At 31.8% G+C, this 22,413-nt stretch overlaps 1 protein-coding gene across 2 annotated transcripts; it reads right to left on the bottom strand.

Moving 5' to 3' along the window:
- Nucleotides 1–242: 242 nt before the first annotated feature.
- On the bottom strand, nt 243–22,366 carry LOC110998582 (ATP-dependent Clp protease ATP-binding subunit clpX-like, mitochondrial). Of its 2 annotated transcripts, none has more exons than XM_022267287.2 (12): nt 21,917–22,366; nt 15,250–15,381; nt 12,081–12,282; nt 8,315–8,490; nt 7,645–7,761; nt 6,464–6,608; nt 5,397–5,488; nt 4,456–4,805; nt 3,733–3,825; nt 3,085–3,213; nt 2,282–2,425; nt 243–895 (listed from the first exon to the last, which is right to left on the bottom strand). In XM_022267287.2, the coding sequence occupies exons 1-12, from the start codon at nt 21,987–21,989 to the stop codon at nt 848–850; spliced, it is 1,701 nt and encodes a 566-aa protein (XP_022122979.2). In that variant the 5' UTR covers nt 21,990–22,366; the 3' UTR covers nt 243–847. The 2 variants fall into 2 exon arrangements, with proteins under 2 accessions (XP_022122979.2, XP_022122980.2); XM_022267288.2 differs by having other exon boundaries at nt 2,266–2,425.
- Between the last annotated feature and the right edge of the window lie 47 nt (nt 22,367–22,413).

Consider the following 22,413-nt stretch of genomic DNA (forward strand, 5'->3'; position numbering starts at 1 on the left):
ATTAAATATATATATATCTATATTAAATGTATCTATTAATTAATCAATCTTAGAATTGTGCTTTATGTTTCTGTTTCAATGTGTATTCCGTTTTGGCTTTTGTGTGTTATGTAATTGATTGAATATTGTTTAGTGATTAGCTGTAGGAATACTGTAATAAAATAAATAAATAATTATTGTATTAAGAGAAAAGATAAATCATGTTGTAGTTTAAACGGTTAATTGGAGAATAAAACAAATTATTCAGTAGTTTTATTGTTTTTATTTGAAAATAAGCTTATTCTATTTGTAATGTGATTATATAATCCGTTCAAAACGTGTCTAAAATTCTCTATTTTTTTATAATCTAAACCTAATCACATCACATCGCGTTAAATAAAAAATCTATGTATAACAAAAACAAAATGTCAAAATATCTTCTCAGTGTTGCCAATCTATTAATTTATATTACCAGTTATTTAAACCATTTCGTCTAGTTAAAATGTAGATTTAAAAATGCCTAAACTATTACATCTTAATTAAATCTTTCTATAATATAATATTTACAGTAATTTACATCACAAGATGGCTGCATGTCGCGCACACAACCATTCTTTTAACCACAAGGAACTACTATAAAGATCATCGTAAATTTTACTTTTTTTTCTAGCCACAAAATTATTTTATTGGAACAGTTAATGTATAAGGCAAGAGGTTTTTTTTAAATAATATATAACTTTTTAATGTTATATTTTTATATTTTAAGAATGCAGTGAGCCTTTTATTTTGCCTAGTAATACGGCTTTCAGGCACAATGGAGGATTATGAGCATAGACAAATTTGCCGGTGTGTTTGTGTTGCGCATTTCTCAGAGCGCGTACTGACTAACAGATGGTTCCGGTTCCGCCTTGAAATCCTGAAATAAATTATTAATTAATTTATCAACGCCAATGTTATAAGTACTATTTGCTATCTACTTATTAAAATATTATCGGTTGATTTACAATTCTTCGTAATTCAATGAATGTTTTCAAAAATAAATTAATGTCTACATTCCTCACTGGTGAATGCGCATGTAATAACCATTTAGACTAAGGAAAGCAATGTAAATGTAATGTGTGTTATGTATTCAACTGAAACTTGTAGCTATGTAAACTACCTTCTATTGAAAATTTACACTAATCAAAATAATTTCTACAAATACGTCAAATAACAGAACAAAGAAAACTCGAGCCTATAACATGACCACTATTGGAAACAAAATGGAGAAGTTTCCATTTTAATTAAATTACTTATAACTAAGTTTAAAAACGTGACTTGTGTGAATTTGTCAGTCACAAATCACGCGGAGTTAGAGATGACGTCACAACATACACCTGACGTCACAGACAACTGACTTTCCGTACTATTTTTTTTTAGTTCAGTAAATTTATCGAGTAATTATTGATGAACATTTTGATTCTAATATGAAACTTCTCCATTGCTTTGACTGATAAACTGAATTACGTTTTTATTGCTTTAAGTTTTATTTTACACAAAAATGAATATATCAGTCTGTCATATTTTTTCTGGCCATGAAAATAGATTTTACAAAAAAAAACTGGCCATTTACTTGTGATCAGGCCTCAAATATAGAATCCGTCTTGAGTACCAGTACAGAAAGCTGTATTATCGAAAGTTTCCTGTAATAAAAATATCAAAACTATTTCCCTTATAGAGAAGTATCCTAACAAGGATGCACTCGCGTATACGAAATATTAAATTGGTTATTAATAATGACATATTCCATATTCAAGTTTTCTTCTTAATAAAAATCACATATCCTATAACGGCCCTTATCAAAGAGTCGTGGGCGAAAGGACACTCATAAACTGGTCAACATAATAGTATGTGTTAAAATCTATATCTGAGCAGATTTTTATGCTCTACAGCTGTTGTAATGTGTGTACACATAAATGAGTTTGTGTACGTATGTGTACGTTAGCACGTACGTAATTGTGTACGGTGTACGTATAAAGTAAAATGACAATTAATTAACATAAAAATCCATAATTAAAACAAATATGGTTATACGTCAGTCTCGCAACAAAAAGTAGTCAAATTGAATAGCTATCTATCTAATCCTAATACTGTCTCCGAGTTTAATTTTACTTTGAAATTGTTTTTAAAATTTTGTCAGCCTTAAACATATCTAACCACATATGTATGTCCATGTGTTAGATCTTAAATACAAATATTGTGTTAGTGTTCTTTGTGTGTGTTTTTGTGTGTGCATGTGGCACGTACAATTGTGTAGTCGCACCGAGGGCCAGTGGTGCATATCCTGGTCTGCGTGTCGCCGTGTAAGTCTTGGAGGTTCTGAGCGACGCACACAGCCTTCATGAATGTGAACACCCGTTATATCAGACCCTGGTATCTCGAACATCACTTCCAGAAGTAGGTTCTCCTGTACCAAACAATTTGTAATATTTAGAATCGTGCTTAAAAGGTACGTGTATTAAAAAAAATATACGCCTTTTATATAGAAAAATGTATAAAGAATAGAAAAACGTATTTAACTTTAATAGGAAGAGAAATTTTTTATTTTACACAAAGATTCAACGATTGGTTTGATAAAGAACCCAGGCATATAATGTTGACCAGGACAAAAACTTACTTCTCGATTAATAAAAAAATAAAAACAATTCTACCGTTATATTTACTACTTGTAGTCAGACTAGAATTTCCTTATCAGTTCCTATAGAATGCCTATTAATAATAATAATCCATTGACGCTATAATTATTACGGCCTCCAATTAGCTAGCATTTGTTTCTTTCAGTTTTTTTAAACAAGTAGGTCTGATATATTTTTGATTTTAAAACATGGACCGTACGAGCCAGTGTTAGGCACACATACTAAAAGTCCATTGGTGCACAGCCGCTGATCGAATCTACGACCTCTGGGATGAGTGACGAACACTGAAGCCAGTAGGCCAACACTGCTTAAATGTATAACCTTTGTCAATGCACAAACCGTGCGGGCCATAAAAAAAAAAACCTTTGTCAACAACAAAACACAAAAGCATTTGTTACAAAGAATTTATTGAAAAAAATAATTCTCTTACCATGATGGCCCGTAATCCCCTAGCACCAGTCTTGCGCTCCATGGCCATAGCGGCGACAGCTCGAAGCGCCTCTTCACTGAACGACAACTCGCACTTGTCCATCGCGAACAGTAATTTGTACTGGGCGACCTAAACAGTTACAAGTTAGTATATAAAGTATCAATTTTAAATTATAAAAATACTTTTTTATTAGTTAAACTTTTTTTTAGTAGTTAAAGTTAGTAATTAAAACATATAAAAGTTATTTATTTATTGTTTAAATATATGGTGCAAATTGTATTAATTTCTTTGAAATATGGTGCATAATGAGCGGGACGCCCAAAAAGGGCAGTTGTCGCAGCCCATTTTTAGTAGGTGCGTTGTCGGCCTTTGAGGGAGGAGTACCCTTGAATTTTGAAAAGAAAAGAAAATGCCTTGAAAAACGAACTGTGGAAGATTTCCAGCCATCAAGATGATGTTGTCGATAATATATATACAGCACATAAAAATAAAATAAAATATCATACCCTGCCAAATGACAACCAAAATATTGGTTGCCTGTAAGTGATCGTTTGAAAGCGATAATTATGTCAATTGTATTATTCGTATCAACTAAGTGTTGATAAATAAAATTTATTTAAAACGTTAAAAATATAAGAAATCACTTACAATAGCGTTCTTGGGCTCTGTCAGTATCCGCACGAGGAGATCCTGATCTAGGCTGTGGAAAGGCACCAATACGGGGAAACGACCGACGAATTCCTGTGAATAATATTTCCACAATCTTATCATAATTAAAAATAAATACATTTAAAACTAAGGCTTCGTTCACACGGCATTGTACTGCACGTTTTAATAGTGGCACAACGTATTAATAGTGGCACATACATTCTCTATAGAACTATTCACATGTCGCTTGTACTGCAAAAAATCGTACACCGTTTATACGTTTAAACGAATACTCAACGGACTTGTCAAGCAAATCGAATGAACTTTTACGTATTCGGCTTGCTGTGGCACATAGTATAGTTCTGTCTTGTTCACACGGCACGATGTTTATACGTTTTTTATCGAATAGCAATTATTTACATTTTTTTTCATATTTAGTATCGATCATTACAGTCGTCATTCAATGAAGCAGAGAAGTCAACATAACAAAAAAGGCAATAAAAAGAAGTCGAAGAGCGACCTCAAAATTTCAATAAATTTCAAATCTTGTTCAAATTAATTGGAATTAACACATTGTCCAAAAGACCATGAAATGACGACAAAAAGATAAGATTTAAATCGCTCATATATTATCGTTATTTTTTGTGCGTAGCTATTAATAAAATATTCTTGTTAACACAAAATTAAAAAGCTAAATACCATATTTAATTAAATAACACTCACGGGAATCATGCCAAAGTCGATAAGGTCCCTGGCTTGCACCTTACGAAGCCAGCTATCTCTCTCGTTGCACTCGTCTTTCGCCGTATCCAATGGCGAGGCGTCGGCAGCGGCCGCAGCGAACGCAGCCCGCCGTCCCGACTTCGGGTCCCACGCCCCAAAACCAAGGTATTTCTCGTTATTACGCCGTTGGATTAGGCGGTCGAGTCCGTTGTATGCCCCACTCGCGACGAATAGTATGTTCGTGGTGTCGACTTGTACCGCGTCACCGCGTAGTTTGCGAGAATTACGTTCCGGTACGGACACAATGCAACCTTCGAGCATTTTAAGCATGCCTTGCTGTACTCCTTCACCTGGAAATTTCGATTTAACCTATTTTACAAATAAGAACATTATTCAACAATTGGTGAGGTGACACCAGATAGACAAGGAACCATAAAAATAATAGTACCTGGATGGCCGAGCTTTGCTCGGTATTTTTATTTTTTTATAAAATGTGTTTTTGGAAATTATATATAAGTACGAATTACATACTAATAAAATGATGAAATATGAACAGTATAGATTATATACGCCAATAGTATTATTATTCTCAAACACCACCTTTTTGTAATTTTCTATCATTTATTCCTAGCTAGATCGATTTATCGCTCCCGAAACCCCCCGTATACTAAATTTCATGAAAATCGTTGGAGCCGATCCCGAGATTCCAATTATATATATATATATATATATATTGAATATATGTATTGAATATATAATATGAATTGCTCGTTTAAAGATATAAAATTACTCTAGGGTCTAGAAATAAATATTACAAAAATATATTTCTTGATAATCTACTGACGTGAATACACACGCAAATTATAAAACTAACGGACTGAAGAATTTAAATGTTTTTTTGGAAAAATGGTACTAAATTAATATTTCCTTATAATTATTACCTCCTACATCTCGAAGCTGATGTATTCCGGGAACTGCACCAATTTTGTCCACCTCATCGAGGAACACGATGCCAGTCTGCGCTCGCTCCACACTATAAAAAAAAATAAACATTTCAAAACCTAGTAACCAAACTAGTAGTATACTACTAGAAAAGTATCCCTATAATTACTTAACTGCGATTATTGATGTTTTATCGAACTTCAAATATAATGACCAAAGCAGCAGTTCATACATACAAAATTATCAGAAATGTATTTGATTTTAGATCAAACGATAGCTTAAACATAACGATTTTTTGCGGCGACAAAAAATATTTAGGTAAAGTTATTTTTTCCTGGAATGCTTTTGTAATATATCCTTTATTCCCCTTTGATTTCATAGAAGAAAATTATACGTACGAAATTCATCAGACATATATTTGTTTGTCAGTATGAAAGCTAATAGATAGTCATAACGATTTTATGCGGTTCATAAAATATTTAGGTAAAAGTTTTTCCTGGAATGCTTTTGTAACATATCCTTTATTCCCCTTTGAATTCATAGAAGAAAATTATAAGCACGAAATTCATTTGTTTGTCAGTATGAAAACTAATAGATAATCGTAACGATTTTTTGCGGGTCAAAATATTTAGGTAGAAGTTTTTTTTCCTGGAAAGCTTTTGTAATATATCCTTCATCCCTTTTGAATTCATAGAAGAAAATTATACGTACGGAATTCATCAGAAATTCATTTGTTTGTCAGTATGAAAACTAAAAGATCGATCGAATCGTAACGATTTTTTGCGGTTCATAAAATATTTAGGTAGAAGTTTTTTTTTAAGCTTTTGTAACTTATCTTTCTTTCCGCTTCGATTTCATAGTTGAAGTTTACATATACAAAATATAACAGGGATTTATTTGTATATCAGTATGATTGATGAATCATAACTTTTTGCGACATCAAAAAATATTCAGGTAGAAGTTTTTTTTCTCTGAAAGCTGTTTACCTTTAAACATTTAGAGTTGGTTGGTAAAATTGGACTTAAATCAAGGCCCTATCACTTGAAAGATATCTTTGTGTACTCACTTAAAGTTGGCGTCTTGTAATAATTTCGCGATCACACTCTCAATGTCCTCGCCGACGTATCCAGCCTGCGTCAGAGTCGTACAGTCGCAAATCGCAAAGGGCACGTCTAGACATGTCGCTATCGTCTGCGCAAGGAGGGTTTTACCTGAAAGGAAAAAAGACTCTTATTTTGATTTTAGGCTATAGTGTACAGTAACTATAGTCATAGTCATAACATCTTTATTCATTTAGGTAAACATGTACACTTATGAACGTCAAGAAAAACATATTAAATTAATCGTAAATTTACATTTTCCACCAGTTCGCAAGTCAAGGGCGTAGAGCGGGTAAGAACTAGTTTTCGACCTTTTTAAACTTTTTTGTATGTACAGTCTAAAGAATTTTAAACTAATATTTGAAAATGAGACGATAGTGTAAATCATGAATTAGCAAACATCCGAAAACTATACGAAGGTTTGCTGTAATAATAATAAATTCTTTATTTGTGTCTCATTCTTACGAGTGATATTATGATGAAACAATTAAAAAAAGGCATAATCAGCCATATTAAACTAGCATGAATATGTCAAAATCAAAATTAAAAGCAAGTTATTTTGTCATAATATGACACACTCATAGTGACATACTATGTCACTATGAGTGTGTCTATAACTAACTTATTTTTATTATTACTTTGCAGGTTAAGATTATTGTAAATACGATTGTTATGATTACTATTTCTTTTATAGAACATGGAACAAACGGTCAGGCGGCTCATATGATGTTAAGTGGACACGCCCACGGACATTTAATGCCAGAGGGCGTTGCTGGCATTTAAGGAATTGGTACGCTTGCTAAGTGGAATTGGTTCGGAAATAATTCATTGGGCATTCCACATATTGGTGGTGCGCGGCAAAAACTGCCTTGAAAAACGCTCAATTGCGGAACGACAGACGTCGATGCGGGTGGAATTTCGTATTCTGCCTCGATGTCCGATGATGAAATTAAGTGCGGTATCAATTCAAATGCTGTAGAAGATGCAGAGTGAAGCTAATAAACATATAGTAAGTATATTCGATTCAATAAATTTCAGTATGAACTCAAGTAGCGCCCCTCAATCGAAACTAAGCATGAACGTTATGAATGATTAATATTTTAAGCTCATTCGATAGCTCGTAATCTAGCAATAAAAAGTTCCATACCGCTTCCAGTAGGTCCCAAAAGCAGTACATTGCTCTTGTCAAGTCTCAACTCGTGATTTTGTCGCTCCAGGACTTCGGCACCGCCGCCTGTCCCACCCTGACTTAGGTGCAGAAGATCTGGAATAATTTTACATTATGACACTAATGCAAAATCGTCTTTAAATTTTACAATGGTGCAATTGCTCTTTAGCTAAAAAAGCGACAAACAAAAAACTTTGCAAATATTGTTAGGAAGGGCGAAGTTTGTTTTCTTTTTTATAGAACAGGATGCAAACGGGCAGGAGGCTCCTTATGTTAAGTGAAACCGCCGCCCATGGACACTCTCAATGCCAGAGTGCTTGCGTTGCCGGCCTTTTATAACTAATACATAACGAATAACTGACTGATTATAGCCCCCATCATAAATAAATCCTTCTCATAAGCAAATATAAAGTTATTTAGTAACAAGTGTACTTTACTATTTCATTTATTTATTAATAAGCATGGCAAAATTGATACATTGGTACTTAAGAAAAAAAAACTTGATTTAATGTTACAAGCACTTATAGGCAAACATATCAAACAAATAGAGACAAAAATATATCGATTCATAAATTATAAAAACTAAAAATTGTTAAGAATTAGGGCCATATATTGTTGTATATTTTTATAATGTCTAATTAGATAATACCTTTGTGTGCGTGATGCAGGGGATGATGTGCGTCGTTAGCGCCACTAGTGACATTATTGTATATTCGTTTGTAGTGGTTATATACTGCCACTGACAGCACTTTCTTTGCAAAATCTTGCCCCACAACATGCTTGTTAAGGTACTCGAATATCTTTTTGGGCGGTGGAGGCGGCTTTCTGTAATAATTGAGAAAATTCCTCTAAATGCGTATGTATGAGCTAAAATGTCTTATTCTAAATACCTTCAAGCAATACAAATTAGGTTTTTTTTGAAGTGAAACTTCTTTATCGTCGTTAGAATTTACCATCACATTTAACCGTTACGCGCCACCTTTTTCTTGTCCCTACCACGGTTGATTCGAATCGATTAATAACAAAAATATATAAAAACGATAACAATGATAGTAATATAAATTCTATTACAATTAATTAAATTCTGTAATAATCTTAGTAGTTAAACGTGAAATGAAATAATTGTATTGTCTTTTATTAACATAACTTTTACACATTTAAAGAAAAACACTTTTTAACGGATTATAGTTATGTATTATTGTAAAGCACGTATGTATAGCACGCGAAACGTCGGTTTAAATTTAAAATTATGTACAAATGATTATAAGTTTAAATACAATAATACATAACTATAATCCGTTAAAAAGTGTTTTTCTTTAAATGAAATAATTGTATTATTTGTGTTATTGTCTATGATAATAAAGGCCTTTTGTTAAAATTTATCTATTTTAACATTATTTAACCAATTTCTGTAAAGATGTGGATCATTTTTCGAAAAATAAGGTTATAAATAAGTTAAACTTGTTACGCACAAATTTTATTTAAAGCATTTGACTTTTTACGGTTGATCTGTTAAATTTAATTAATCATACAAATAAAGTTTTAAGTCTCACTTGAGAGCCTGTTATGCATTCGTACAGATATGACAAGGTCCGGTCCAAGGTTTGCATTCAAAATTGCATAATCGAGCCTTATTTTAATATGTAGATGCTTTGTAAAAACCTTCTTTGACCATTTAACAGTGTGTATATGTTAAATGGTCAAATACAGAACAATAACCTCTTAAATAAAACATAATATTAACATTGTCGTCCAATATTCATTCCCATGATTTAAAAATTTACAGAGTCCAACCTAGAAGCTCAGTCCCTGTATCGAATAGGTACTTTGGTAGTGGGCGATCATCCCATTAAAAAATCAAAAAAAATCCACAGTCCCTTGATTGTCCTTATATAGAGTATACACTGTATTTTAGAATAGATAATTGTAAATCATACTGAAGATTTCTTTATATTAGATGTGGTGTACTTTAATTAATTAATCCTTAAATGGTAACAATTACAGTTCCATTTTGGGCCATATATGCTTGGATTTAACAAACAATGTATGTTTACTGATAAACCTTTAGTAGATAAACGACGTAATAGAGCGTAAACCGATAAATGTCGCGTAGATAGTACCCGATAACATGTTATTGTTTTTATTATCATAATATTGATGCTATGGCACCTATGCACTCAACCTATGTTGACGTCATGTTTAGGTATGATTCGCTAAGGGACTATTAGGAAAAGTTTGATCTTATCATTTACAGCTGATTCAAGCAAGTAATTTTAAGCCGTTTTGCATAAGAAATGAAAGCTCGCTGATATCCCCGAGTGCTTTGACAGCTTAACCAGCCCTCGATAAAACATCGCGAAAGCGTATTTACGTATCTTATATTTAATATTTTTTTGTTTTTTATACATAATTTCTTAATCTATGTAATCCGTTTTGGCTTTCTGTATTGTATTAGAATGTTGCATAATAATATGTATTAAATAAGCTGTTAGATTACTTATAATTAAATAAATAAATAATAATAATAAAAAAATGATGAGACAGACTGGTTATCGAATGACTTCTAATGAAACAGATGCAGAAAGCTGAAATTTGCATTATTATTTAAAAAAAATCTAATACGGAAGATACCGAGGGGCGAGTTCGGCCTATCTATACACTCGTGCCATTAACATTTTCACGCTATCGCCCCGTGATACTTACATTCATTGTTTATTAATACAATAATAAAATATTTTAAATTAGCTCTGTTACTTTTCTATTTACAATTTTATTGAAGGTCAATGTATTCGAATGGTCTCGTTAAATTATTGATTCTCAGTGATATTAAAAAAAATATCTCTTTTAAAATGCCTTTAGAAATAGGAAACTAACTGACCCAAATTTTTTCTCATATACATTTAGGTTGTTATATTAAAAATACTTAAATGCCAACAAACCGAAATATACACAAAAAAATATAAATAGATCATGTCGTTTTGGAGGAGTTTGATTACAAACACTGTGACTCAAGAATTATAATATTATACTTGTGAATTCGTCTAAAACGATAAATGTATATTTAAATACCGATTTCGTGAATCGGAATCAATAACAATTTACCAAACCCCAAGGTTACAAAGGACGCATCCTTTGTGTCTCTTAGGTCAATGACACAACAGACTCAAATATGTTCACTGCAGTCTAAACATAATACATTAAAATACTTTTTGACAGTAAAGATAAAAAAATGTCATCGAATTTCTTGAAGATAAAATGAGCTGGTATAATTTAACTTCTATATTTTTTAACACAAATAAAGATCACAGACAGATCCCTACAAACATCCAGCTTCCCATAAACAAAACAAAAAAGATTAATTTGAATTTAGGTTTTTTAATTTTCGATTGGTATTAGTCATGCTTAAATCGCATCGCTGCTAAAATGACAATACAATACAATGTTTATGTGATGATTACTGAGGTTGTGTTAAATACTTAGTTTAGCTTTAGAGCTGAAAGTCATCTTTGGCAATGCCATACATACCACATACATATTTTGTTTCAAACTGTTTTAATATAAAACAAAACACAGAGTAATGGAAAAGACATGATACATATATCAGAATAATCACAAACGAATTGTGATTAGACAACCGCCTCAAGTTATTACCTCCTCAAAAGTATAGCCCCTAAAATGAGTATTAAAAAGTGATTGGGACACCAAAGTTTTTTAAAAAGCTACCTGATCAACAAAGTGTCTATACACTTTATAATAATCGTATAACTGTAGAAAAATTACTAGAATGAAACAATTCTTAGACACAATAAAAAATATAACAATGATAAAAGGTAATTGACATGTAAACTGATATCATTTATAACACATTGATAAAAATGTCTAGAAATAAATAGATACATTGACCCGCGTTAATGGAAAATTAAAGGTAACGACCGTATATCGGTTTTAAATAGGGTATAATAAAATATACTACTTCGCGCATAAGGCAAACTTCCAGGAAAAACAAAGTATTTCACAAGAATTACCTTAACTTTTATAGTTTCATTTGTTTTTGTTTTACCTAATGCTCACCATTGACAATGATTCGTTAATAATAGACTATTTATTCATTTAATTTATTAATAAGTACAAGAATTCAATAATATTAAAAGCATAATGCAACGGGCGGTCCTATCGCTATAAAGCGAAGATTAAGAACCTCTTCCAGGCAAACCATAAAAAATATATAAAAAAACGGTAAAAAAATAAATGTGAGCAAGTGCAAGGGTGCAAAACCGCATGTATTTACTTGGACGACGAGTCCCTTTGACAGTTAATAGTGTAGACTATAGATCTTTCCAAAACAATATATTTTTATTTCATTTAAATATTATCTATATTTATTATAACCTGATTTAAAAAAAGCTCCTCCCTACCTGTAGAACCCGCTTTTCGCGTCAGCATTGTCCTTGATGCTCTTCTTAGTGTCGACCTCGCTCAGCACCACGAAGAAGTGGTGGCATTTGTCACACTTGACGAAACGTGTTGAGCTGACGAAGGTTTCCACGTGGGTACAAGGATCTCCACATTTGGGGCACGTCAGCACCCCATTACCTGACTTCTTGCCACCTGCTGAACCTGAAAACGTTTTGTATCCAGTAAAAGACCTCAATAATTATTTTATTCATGATTAACCGAATACCGAAAAAGGTGTATTTATTTTATTTCAACTTAATTATTAAGTTCCTAACTAAAAACGTGCTGTACTCGTGCGACAAGATATTTACTCCTGTAAATAAGTAGCTACTACAGTTTTCTCATAGATAAAAATATACATAATAATATAAATACTCGGGTCGGATATCCGTTGCACAGGGCTATGAATATTGTCGTTATCTGTAGTCTACTTATTTCAGGCTTTTTAAATATCAGTAATAATTGCTTATAGGTGAAATACATATGAAATTGGCGTTTTGTATGCGAGGAAAAAAATTAAATATTATATTTTTTAATATATCTAATGAATCAAAGTATGTATCATGTATGCACTGTTGCCATCTTATAGGTCATTGATACCCTTTATTAAAAAACATTCGGAGGAGAATCAGTGAAATCTTTGAAGGCGGTTTCGACTGCCATTAAGAAGTTATTCGAATTTCGAAATGGTAATCTATTTTAGCAAGGTCCGGAGAGTGTTATCGGCTGGCCAGATTTAAGAAAGTGAATAAACTCGGCACTAGTCTACCAAACCCTCACGAGTAACTTTTAGAGTCAATTTTCGCTGGCATTGTTTGGCTGGTTCGGCTGGGTTCAGCCATTGCGATGAACGCTTCTGATTATTGGAGAGGATTCACTTTTCATCACAGCTAATGATTGGATTTTAAATCTCTTCATTGTTGAGCCGGTTGAGTTTATCGATTTACTTCACACAATTCGTGAGTAAAACCCCCCTCTACAAGCTTTTCACGTTCCCAATTTGCTTCAAGTTGATTGATACAGTTTTATCACTAGCACACACAATAGCCTTCAATACTTCCTTATTAACTTTGGTCTCCGGTCGTCAATAGGGCTTGTTCGACAGGTCAAAATTTCCAGAAATAAAACTTTGGAACCAATAACGCACTGTGGTTTCTTTTGCGACACCGCCGCCAAACACTTCATTAGTTCCTAGATCTGTTTCTGCAGCACTAGTGCGCGAATGACGGGATATTTATGTTTTCCATTTTGTAAATAGAGTTACGATATTAAAACGAGAAAATTAAATGAATCGTGGTTTTCAAACAACAAATGCAGGAGTAGTAAAATAGATATAAAAAAATAATTCGGAATTCCTACCCAAATAGAGATAATTGAGGTCAAAGTGTACGACGAAACGCCAATTTCATATTAAAGGACTTCATATATACAATCATTACTGATTTTACAAATTTATTTAAAAAACCTGAAATAGGCTAAATAGAATATGTAACGACATTATACATATAAAGATAAAACCTACAACTATACATTGTTTAATAAAATTTGTACTGGTGTGGATTAGCAGATTCACATAAGAATTATGAGCAAAATTTACGTCCATGTAAAGACTGATCAATCTTAAAGGAACTAAAATAGTACTTTCTTTTTACAAAAGTACTATCTGAAAACCAACAAATTAGAATTGTGAATATAATGTTTTCATACGGAAATTTCACTAATTGAATACAAGATTCATATTTTAAATAACATATACTATCAAGGTCGTTAACCTCACACGCTAATTATTTTCTTTGTTTACATTTTGGCACTTGAATAAATGAATTAGAATAGAATAGAATTTATTTATAATATCGTAGCCATACAATGTTCAAATTTACTTTATTACTCGCACTTTCTACGATTTTTGTACTTATCCTATCTTTTAAGTTCTCAAAAACAATAGTATAAATATAAACGTATTATTATTTTGTAGGAATCCTCGAAAATGCATTTCGTTTTCAAGCATAGACAATGTGTGGGTAATATGTGTAAAAAAGTAAATAATTACTACTGACGTAATCACCAAATAAGAGAATCTAAGATATCCCCCGTATAGTGCTTACGAAATACTTGTATGGCCCCATAGACTATTCGCTTTTCCGGAATAAAAATCTTAGTACTAAATATACCTACATTCTTTCAATGTAGTTGAATATATGGTAGTAATAATAATAGTAATATATGGTATGGGTTTTTGATGGTAATCCATCAAAAACCCCGACATTTCAAGTAAGAAAATAAATAAAAAATAATCGAATTTGGTCCAGCCGTCTTCGCCTTAGCTTAGCAACATTTTACGATTAATTTTTAATTATGTATACGAAATATCATATGCAGCTTTTAATAAATATTTTGTATAACTATATTAGGCATTTTAAAAGCCACTTCTTGGCTAATTTGTAGTGGTGTCGGATATGACAAGGACACAGAAAAAAATTTCGTAATAATATCAGACTCAATATTCCGCCAGGTTTGGTTTTAAGTATTAAGTGCCTTCCTTTCTGTCAACCACCCTTCTACTGGACTGGAATCGAATGAAAAATTAGTGTAGAACCCGTAATTCGAAATTCGAAATTCAAAAATGTACCCATTGTTATTCACAACTCAGTGATACAATGCTTTAAAACTTTTCTATAAAATATTCAAGATGCAATAAAGTTGTTTTCATTGATCAAATTATCGAGTTATAGCATTAACCTTGGCACATACGGGTAAGAGCGAGGCTTTTGACCGGCTCACATGCGGTCAAGCGATATTATAACCTTGCTTCGAAAAACCCGCCTTGCCATCTTTTACTTCTAGCTTTTATACAAGGTCAGTACTCTTAAGCGCGTTCAGCATATTTTGCTAGAAATGAGAGCACAAATTTATCGATGTAAATTCTGTGACTTGGGTAAGATTCAAAATCGAGAGTAAATATGGATTTTCACATACAGAAGTGGTGGTAGTGGAGAGATGGTACGCGCGTAGTATATTAAGGTCATATAAGTAGATTTAGTATGAAATACGTAAAGCTTTTCCCGTGTAGCAAGGATATATTCAAATATGTTTTATAAAGTCAAGTCAAGAAATTATTTCTCTACCTACCAGTACTTGCAGCATCTTTGCCTGCTTGTGGCGGCCCAGGGGGCTGTTCTGTGGGACTCTTGCACAAAACCGCGCATGTACTGAAGGAACGGGGACTCGAGCGGCGGAGACCTCGACATGACTGCGCAGCACCTTAAAAAATATTAAATTTATCATAGAGACGAGTTCCTTACGAATTTTCCTCTTTGTATAAAATACTATCGAAACCGACACACAGACGTTACCCTGTACGCCTCAAATACAAGTAAAATATTCTAAACCATTCTCGATTCTCGAATCCATTTGAACAAATCATCAAAATCAGTCCAGCCGTTTAGCAGGGATTTACAAGGATGCGTGCAAAAGAATGTAAATTTACAATTGATTAAAATTTTTTGACGTTCATAAGTGTACCTGTTTACCTATATGAATAAAGATTATTTGAGTTTGAGAAGATTAACATATATAAGGATGTAATAGTTAGGCATATAATATGGCGGCCTCATGGCGTCTTTACTTACTACTGTAAATCACTCGTGTCAATATTTCTATAGAACATAAAAATATAATCATAACCGTTTGCCTAATATAATGATAACTTCAAACTACATATTTAAATGCCAGAACGTCAAAAATTAAACATGACATATATTATTTTTTATTTAATTGAATTTAGCATAACGACCGCAAATTGTTATAATAACCGAATTCTTACCAATAAAATTTTATCTAACATTCATTGAATGATATATTTTAAATTATTAGCTACTAAGCAAAAATGGGTACATATCATCATCATACAGGATTTTTTTTCTATAAACAGTCACAATTCAATTTAACCTTTCCAATACATATAGAAATTACTATACATTGCCATTACATTACATCTTAAATTCACAATTGCAAAATTATGCAAGAAAAAGTTTTAGATTGTATAATACAAGGCTAAATCTTTTTATACATTAATATCAGACTAACATTGCAAATATTACCCAATAGTTGCTTTTACAATCCAATTACATTAAAAATATATGTACACAATATTCCAATAATTTAACTATACATATTAGTTCATTTTAATATTATTAGGGCCTGTTTCACAATGTCCAGTCCAGAATAATCTATGTGTTGCATAGCTATTTGGTACTTTATCCATACATTGTGAAACAAACCCTTACTATTCCTGCAATTGCATTTAATTTCAACTCAGAAGGGTTGGTTAATCTACTTATATCAATTAAATAAAAACAAAACAGTGGCTCTACAAGCTATTAGGGTCTCTTATTTTCTAATTGGCAAATAGGTAATCTTGTTTACAACAGGCCGTCTACTATAAGCGTTTAAGGAATACTTGGTTTCCTAAAGATGTTTTCCTTCACCGTACGAGCAAGTGCACATAAAAAGTATTTATGCACATGTGTTTGAGACTACGACCTCAGGGATGAGAGTTGCACGCTGAAGGCATTAGAGCAACACTGTTCTATACTAATTTCACCTATTCAAGATTCTCTTGTTCGTTTTTTTGAGATATTTCAATGTAAAGACAAGCTTCGCAGTAATGTTAGGATTACCCATTATCAACTTTGTATGTATTTTCCGTCTTTACAACATTGTTACTGCTACTCGTGTTGCTGATTTACACAGTATTAGTATTGTTCACGTGTTACTTCTATATGTAATTAACCTATAACTTTTACATTTACGACCCTCATTTAAAGTCAACGAACTCTGATACAAGGTCTGGTTTTCCTAGATTCTCTACTATTCAAAGACTGGGTGAGCAATAAAACTATCTCGGGTAATTCCTACAAGGCCTCGAGAGAGCGACTACGGGGTCGCTCGCCAATTCTATAATAATAATAAAGCCCTTTATCAGGCCTTATACATTTATGGTAGTATTCTTAAATCTAATTAAAGCAAAATAATAAATTTATTAGCAACTTTGGTCATAGACCTCCCCTAATTGTTTCCACGCCTCTCTATACTTGGCAATCCTTCTCCATCCTTAAGGTAGGTCTACCTTCCATTTTTTAATTTGACCTCTTCGTTTACTTTTCCCGTTCCTCGGGTACCACTCTATTACATCCTTAGTCCATTCGTCTTTGTTAGTCCTCATTATATGTCCAGTCCAGTTATTTTTTGTAAAACATCACTGACGTTTGCACCCATTCTACTTTAAAAGACTTGCAATTTCCAACCTAAGACGTATTGTCAACGTACGTCTTTCCGCCAAACAGTCTCCATGTCTAAGAAACTCCATGTAAGGTTTAACCCCTCGGCCGGCATGCGGCACTACCCAAAGCAAAATAAAAATTAAAAATGTATATAAAATTGCGTATAACTGTCTAAAATTTACGTATAGTATGTATAATTTTTGTTAATAACAGCACTAAACTGGTAGAATTTTACTTATAGTACGTACTCATAGAATTTTATGAGTTAAAATATGTATTAATCTTATATCTAATGTTCATAATAACAGTAATAACCATTCGTTATGCAAACCACATTACACTACTGTATGATACAAAAAGCTCTTGTAATCATCAAAGTAGGTTAGAAAAGAAACTTGTACAATTTGGAGGGATTCCGTTGGCGCCAGACACGCTGCGTTTAAGCGTGACAAACACTGTAGTCTACAAACAATAGAGGTGAAACTCATTGTTATCTTTACAAGCAATAAATTGAAAACAACGGATCACCCTTGCCTAAACATGTGTGTGGAAATAACCAAGAAAAATGTAGCTTTTCACAAAACAGCGTTTAGCAATTAGGCTTATATAGACAACAGACTTTACCGCTGAATCATATTATGTATATAAACTTACTAACAAACTCGGCCAAGGGTTGCTGTGGCTAAGGTTTTTGTTATATTACATAGTAATAAGCTATTCAAGGGAAACGGTAGGATAACTTATGTGAAACGTTGGTATAAACAGAGCGACATCTGTTAGAATTGTATCAAATAATAAACAAATATTTACAATAAAATAATATTTTGGGTATAAATTGAGATGTAAGCTATCTTTTAAGTTAGATCAAACTGCACATGGTGTGCAAATTTAATTGATATCGGTTCAGTAGTTTAGGAATCCATCGCGGACAAACAACGTGCCACGTGATTTATACATATTAAGATATAAATAAACTTATAAAGCTTTCGCTTACTTAACAAAACCAGAATCTAAACAAGTTTAACCACTGCCAGGTTTTGCACTATGATCAGGTTTCACAAGGCACTTTCGTTCTTAACAAATTGTGAACGATAACGACTTAATAATCGCATTCGATTTAGGTATTCTTCCGCTGCATTATAGTGCTCTTTTACATACGTTCCACAACAAAAATTCGCGTGAAAGCTAAGTTTAGTAATTATATATAAAAAATAAATTTATTTGACTTACATTTGCTTGGCTATCACTAATGAAATTAACCTCAATTGTTTTACTTTGCTATAATACTGCATCACTGCTTAACAAGCCATTTTGTCATAATTCAATATTACATAAAGCGGATAAAATACTGGGCTTTCCAGATTGTTGCACTTCCTTGTAGCTACTTCTCATGCTCAAGGTAAATAACAGTAAGGAAAAGGACATTATGCAATACTTTGCGTCTTAAGAACGGCTTATCGCAAATCTTTATGAGATTTAACTTTCACGTAATAAAGTAAAACTTTAAGAGATTATCACGGTTAATAAAAAGTTATTAATAGGCCGGCAACGCACTCGCGAGCCCATGTCCATCACGTAATAACAGATGATCCTCCTGCCCGTTTGTCCAGATAGTGTTCATAAACTAAATTCAAAATTTGTTCTTCAAAAAACTAAACAAATTTCATTTTTATTTTTTGCCTTACGAAGCAAATATTCTTTTCATTGTAAGTATTCTTACTATTCTTTTCTAACAGTTAAAACGTTTACTCTGCCATTACTTTTTAATACAAAATCGAATTGATCGAGCAAAAACGTTGCGCAAGATTTGGCATGTTTTTATTTATCGATGCGTTGTTGAAAATTCTGTATTTGACAAACTTTCCATGAATCACTTTCGATTCAAGATTCATTGCAAGTACTTTTTTATTATTGCCTGGTATATCTTTACTTTTACCTACTCGAATACTAAGAACATTAATTTTCTTTAAGTTACAATTGATATTTCAATCAAACCGGTTCATAGGCAGTTTGTCGTTCTACAGACTAAGAAATAGGATTTTTTTTTTTTATATAATGGGATTACAAACGGGCAGGAGGCTATCCGACGTTAAGGACACTCACATAATACATCTTTTAAGAATTAGTACGTTCTTTTCTTGAACTATCAAAATGGTTACTATCTAAGTACGGATTTCGCACACAGAAACATAAATTTAGTAAATAAAAATAATATGTAATTAAGTGAAGGATGTTTTGATAATAATTGTTACGATGTTATAAGCTTAAGCTTGGCCCTTTAAGTTTTCAGCACTTCTTACTTTATTTAATTAGCAAGTGGGCAAAAATAGTACATATGTCTAAAAACTGGTTTCGTAAATCTATGATAGATAAGACAATTACTCTCCAAGGTTTTTTAAGATGTCACGAGAAGAAACAAAATATTAAAACAACGATGATATCCATGAGTCATACAGAAATAGGTCGCATGTGAATATATTAGTTAATCGGCCTTTTAATTCATTGTTTACCGACCTCGGGTGCACCTTGATATTCAGGTTCTTACTTCTCATTGAACTCTCATAATTCGGGCTTGATTCTGACCCAATTTTTAAATTCAATATCCAATAACCAAGGTTTTTTACGAAATATCTACAATTACGTATTTAAATCTATCTATCATCGACAAAGTTAAGTTCATTCCATACCCACACACTTATTACATTACATTATTTAATACACTAATAATGCCGGCGCGTGTCTGATGAGTTGCCAATATTTACATGTGGATAAATACAATGTTCACTAAAACATATATATTATGTATTTGAATCATAATATTGTAAATTTAACAACTCTTATAATATGTCAGTGTCCAATATTTTTTGTATTATATGGAGCATAAATTAACTTTTCCAAAAGAGATAGGATAATTCTTATAATTTATCAATAGACATAAAAAACTCCCGGAGGTGACATAGTAAAGTTTAGGATTCTACTATCCACTCCATGTTCAAATTAATAATGGCAACACAAGTAAAATAGCATTGCATTTCACTCTTACAGTTGCGTGTCATGCTATAAAAGTACTTAAAAAATTTATAAATAATAAGATGGCAATATTTGTTTATACAATATGTTTAATTATTCTTAGATCTTATTCACTGTCAGAAAATGTCAGAGGAACCCAATAATATAAACATAATAATAATGAGTAAAACCATAACAATAATGTTTTTTTTGTTTCACCCCCTTATATAAAAAGTCACTAAACTTTTAAATATGCAACAGCTAAATGCATTCACAAACACCTACAATTGTTAGATTACAAAAAGTTAATATGTTTATAAATAACAATATACACTTTTAAAAACAGAATGTTTTTGAAATATCTATCAATACATTGGAATTACTAACAAAACAAATGAAGGTAATTCTTATCCTAGAGGTGTAATTTTAAAACTTTAATCATATATTTTTATTGCCGAATGTAACAAATATTCAACTTAAAATGTAAATCAGAGCCTTGAAATACAATGCCTTATTTTTGGAAAGTGAGTATAATTGTTAGTCTGCATTTTCTTTAAAAGCATAACTGTTACACTTTCTAAAATTTTTCAATATTCAAATAATTTGAAATTTTACAATTTGTCAATTCTCAAGTTAAAATGATATATAAATGATTCAAAGCTCATTTAGATTTTAATTACCTTTGACTTTTAAGAACTCAGATGTTAAAACAATATGTTTATATTTAAAATAAAACTCTATATTTGAAATAAAATATATACTTTAAAACCAGATTTTAATCAGATTTTGCAGCATAAACAATTTTAGATTAGAATACTGTTCATAACTTATAAATTAAGCCTTACTTTTCTATTATATAATGGTGATGACACAGTACTAAGGAACGTTTCAAACATTTTACTCAATTAGCATTAATTTAAAATAAAAACAATAACCTATGTTTTTAAAGATTTAAAGAATATTTTAATCAGTCCAGTCAAACAAAAGAAAGAACTACACTATTGAATTCATAAAAAATATGTAAAGCAAAAAGTCTTTTTCTTGCAGCTAAATATTACTGTTATGAAGTTCCAGTATATAAATTCCAATTAGTAATACATCCTTTTTTTTACTATAATGTATAAAACTTCCACAACATAGCTGTTTATAAAACAGACTTAATAACTAATATTACAAAACAAAAATATGGTAATGACAACCATTAGTTGCATTTTGTTTTGAACATAATTTTTATGATAATTTATTCTACAATATAATATATTTCAATGTCAGCGTTTGAATTTCACGTTAATGACCTTCCACAAATTAAAACCTTGGCACTCGAAATCTAAGAATGTATGTTTAAAACATTCTTAACTTTATCATATTTATTCCAATAAAAAGTCTTAGTGCAAATATTTCAGTTGACGTAAACATGTACACGAGTAACTGTTATATTGCGTCGCATTTCGTTGGGAAAAGGCCAATATAGAACAAAACAATCAATTAATGTACTCAGTACTCACCCGATGTCAACTGCGAATTTCTCCTAACAGCAATTCTTCCAACCGATACAAAACTCAAGCGAACCGTACTCATTTTGTAGAATTTTGAGATTATTTACGCGAAAATCACATTAGCTCGCAATAAACTCAACAAAATGAAAGACGAATGTAAGGGAAATGCTGAAATTCTGCTACAATTAGTGGTTAAAATTTTTATTGTATTTGTTTGTCAGTGAGAGGTCTTTCTTGTCATGACGCAACACTTTTATAGTCAACACCGACTCGAATAAAATAAATCAACTAAAATGTAAACACTACCAACACTGTCCTATTTTTGCAAACCGTTTGAAAATAATATAGTTAAATTTTATTTTCTTGCTAAATGAGCGGCCATACTGATTGTCACAGCTGATTTTGATGTGTGATTTTCTTGCGCACTCCACGTTGTTTTCGTACCAAATAACTATATAATAATGTAGCGCCATCTTGTGATATCTTGTATAATTACAATTGTCTAT

The sequence above is a fragment of the Pieris rapae genome, chromosome 5 (genome assembly GCF_905147795.1).
Source record: "Pieris rapae chromosome 5, ilPieRapa1.1, whole genome shotgun sequence".
In the NCBI taxonomy this organism is placed as follows: Eukaryota; Metazoa; Arthropoda; class Insecta; order Lepidoptera; family Pieridae; genus Pieris; species Pieris rapae.

Excerpts from the sequence above, each read along its gene's own strand:
- LOC110998582 (XM_022267287.2), bottom strand. The coding sequence starts at position 21,989 with ATGAGTACGGTTCGCTTGAGTTTTGTATCGGTTGGAAGAATTGCTGTT. Across the intron at positions 7,762-8,314 it reads CCTGCATCACGCACACAAAG|ATCTTCTGCACCTAAGTCAG; the intron begins GTATTATCTAAT and ends AAATTATTCCAG. Across the intron at positions 6,609-7,644 it reads TTTGGGACCTACTGGAAGCG|GTAAAACCCTCCTTGCGCAG; the intron begins GTATGGAACTTT and ends TTTTCCTTTCAG.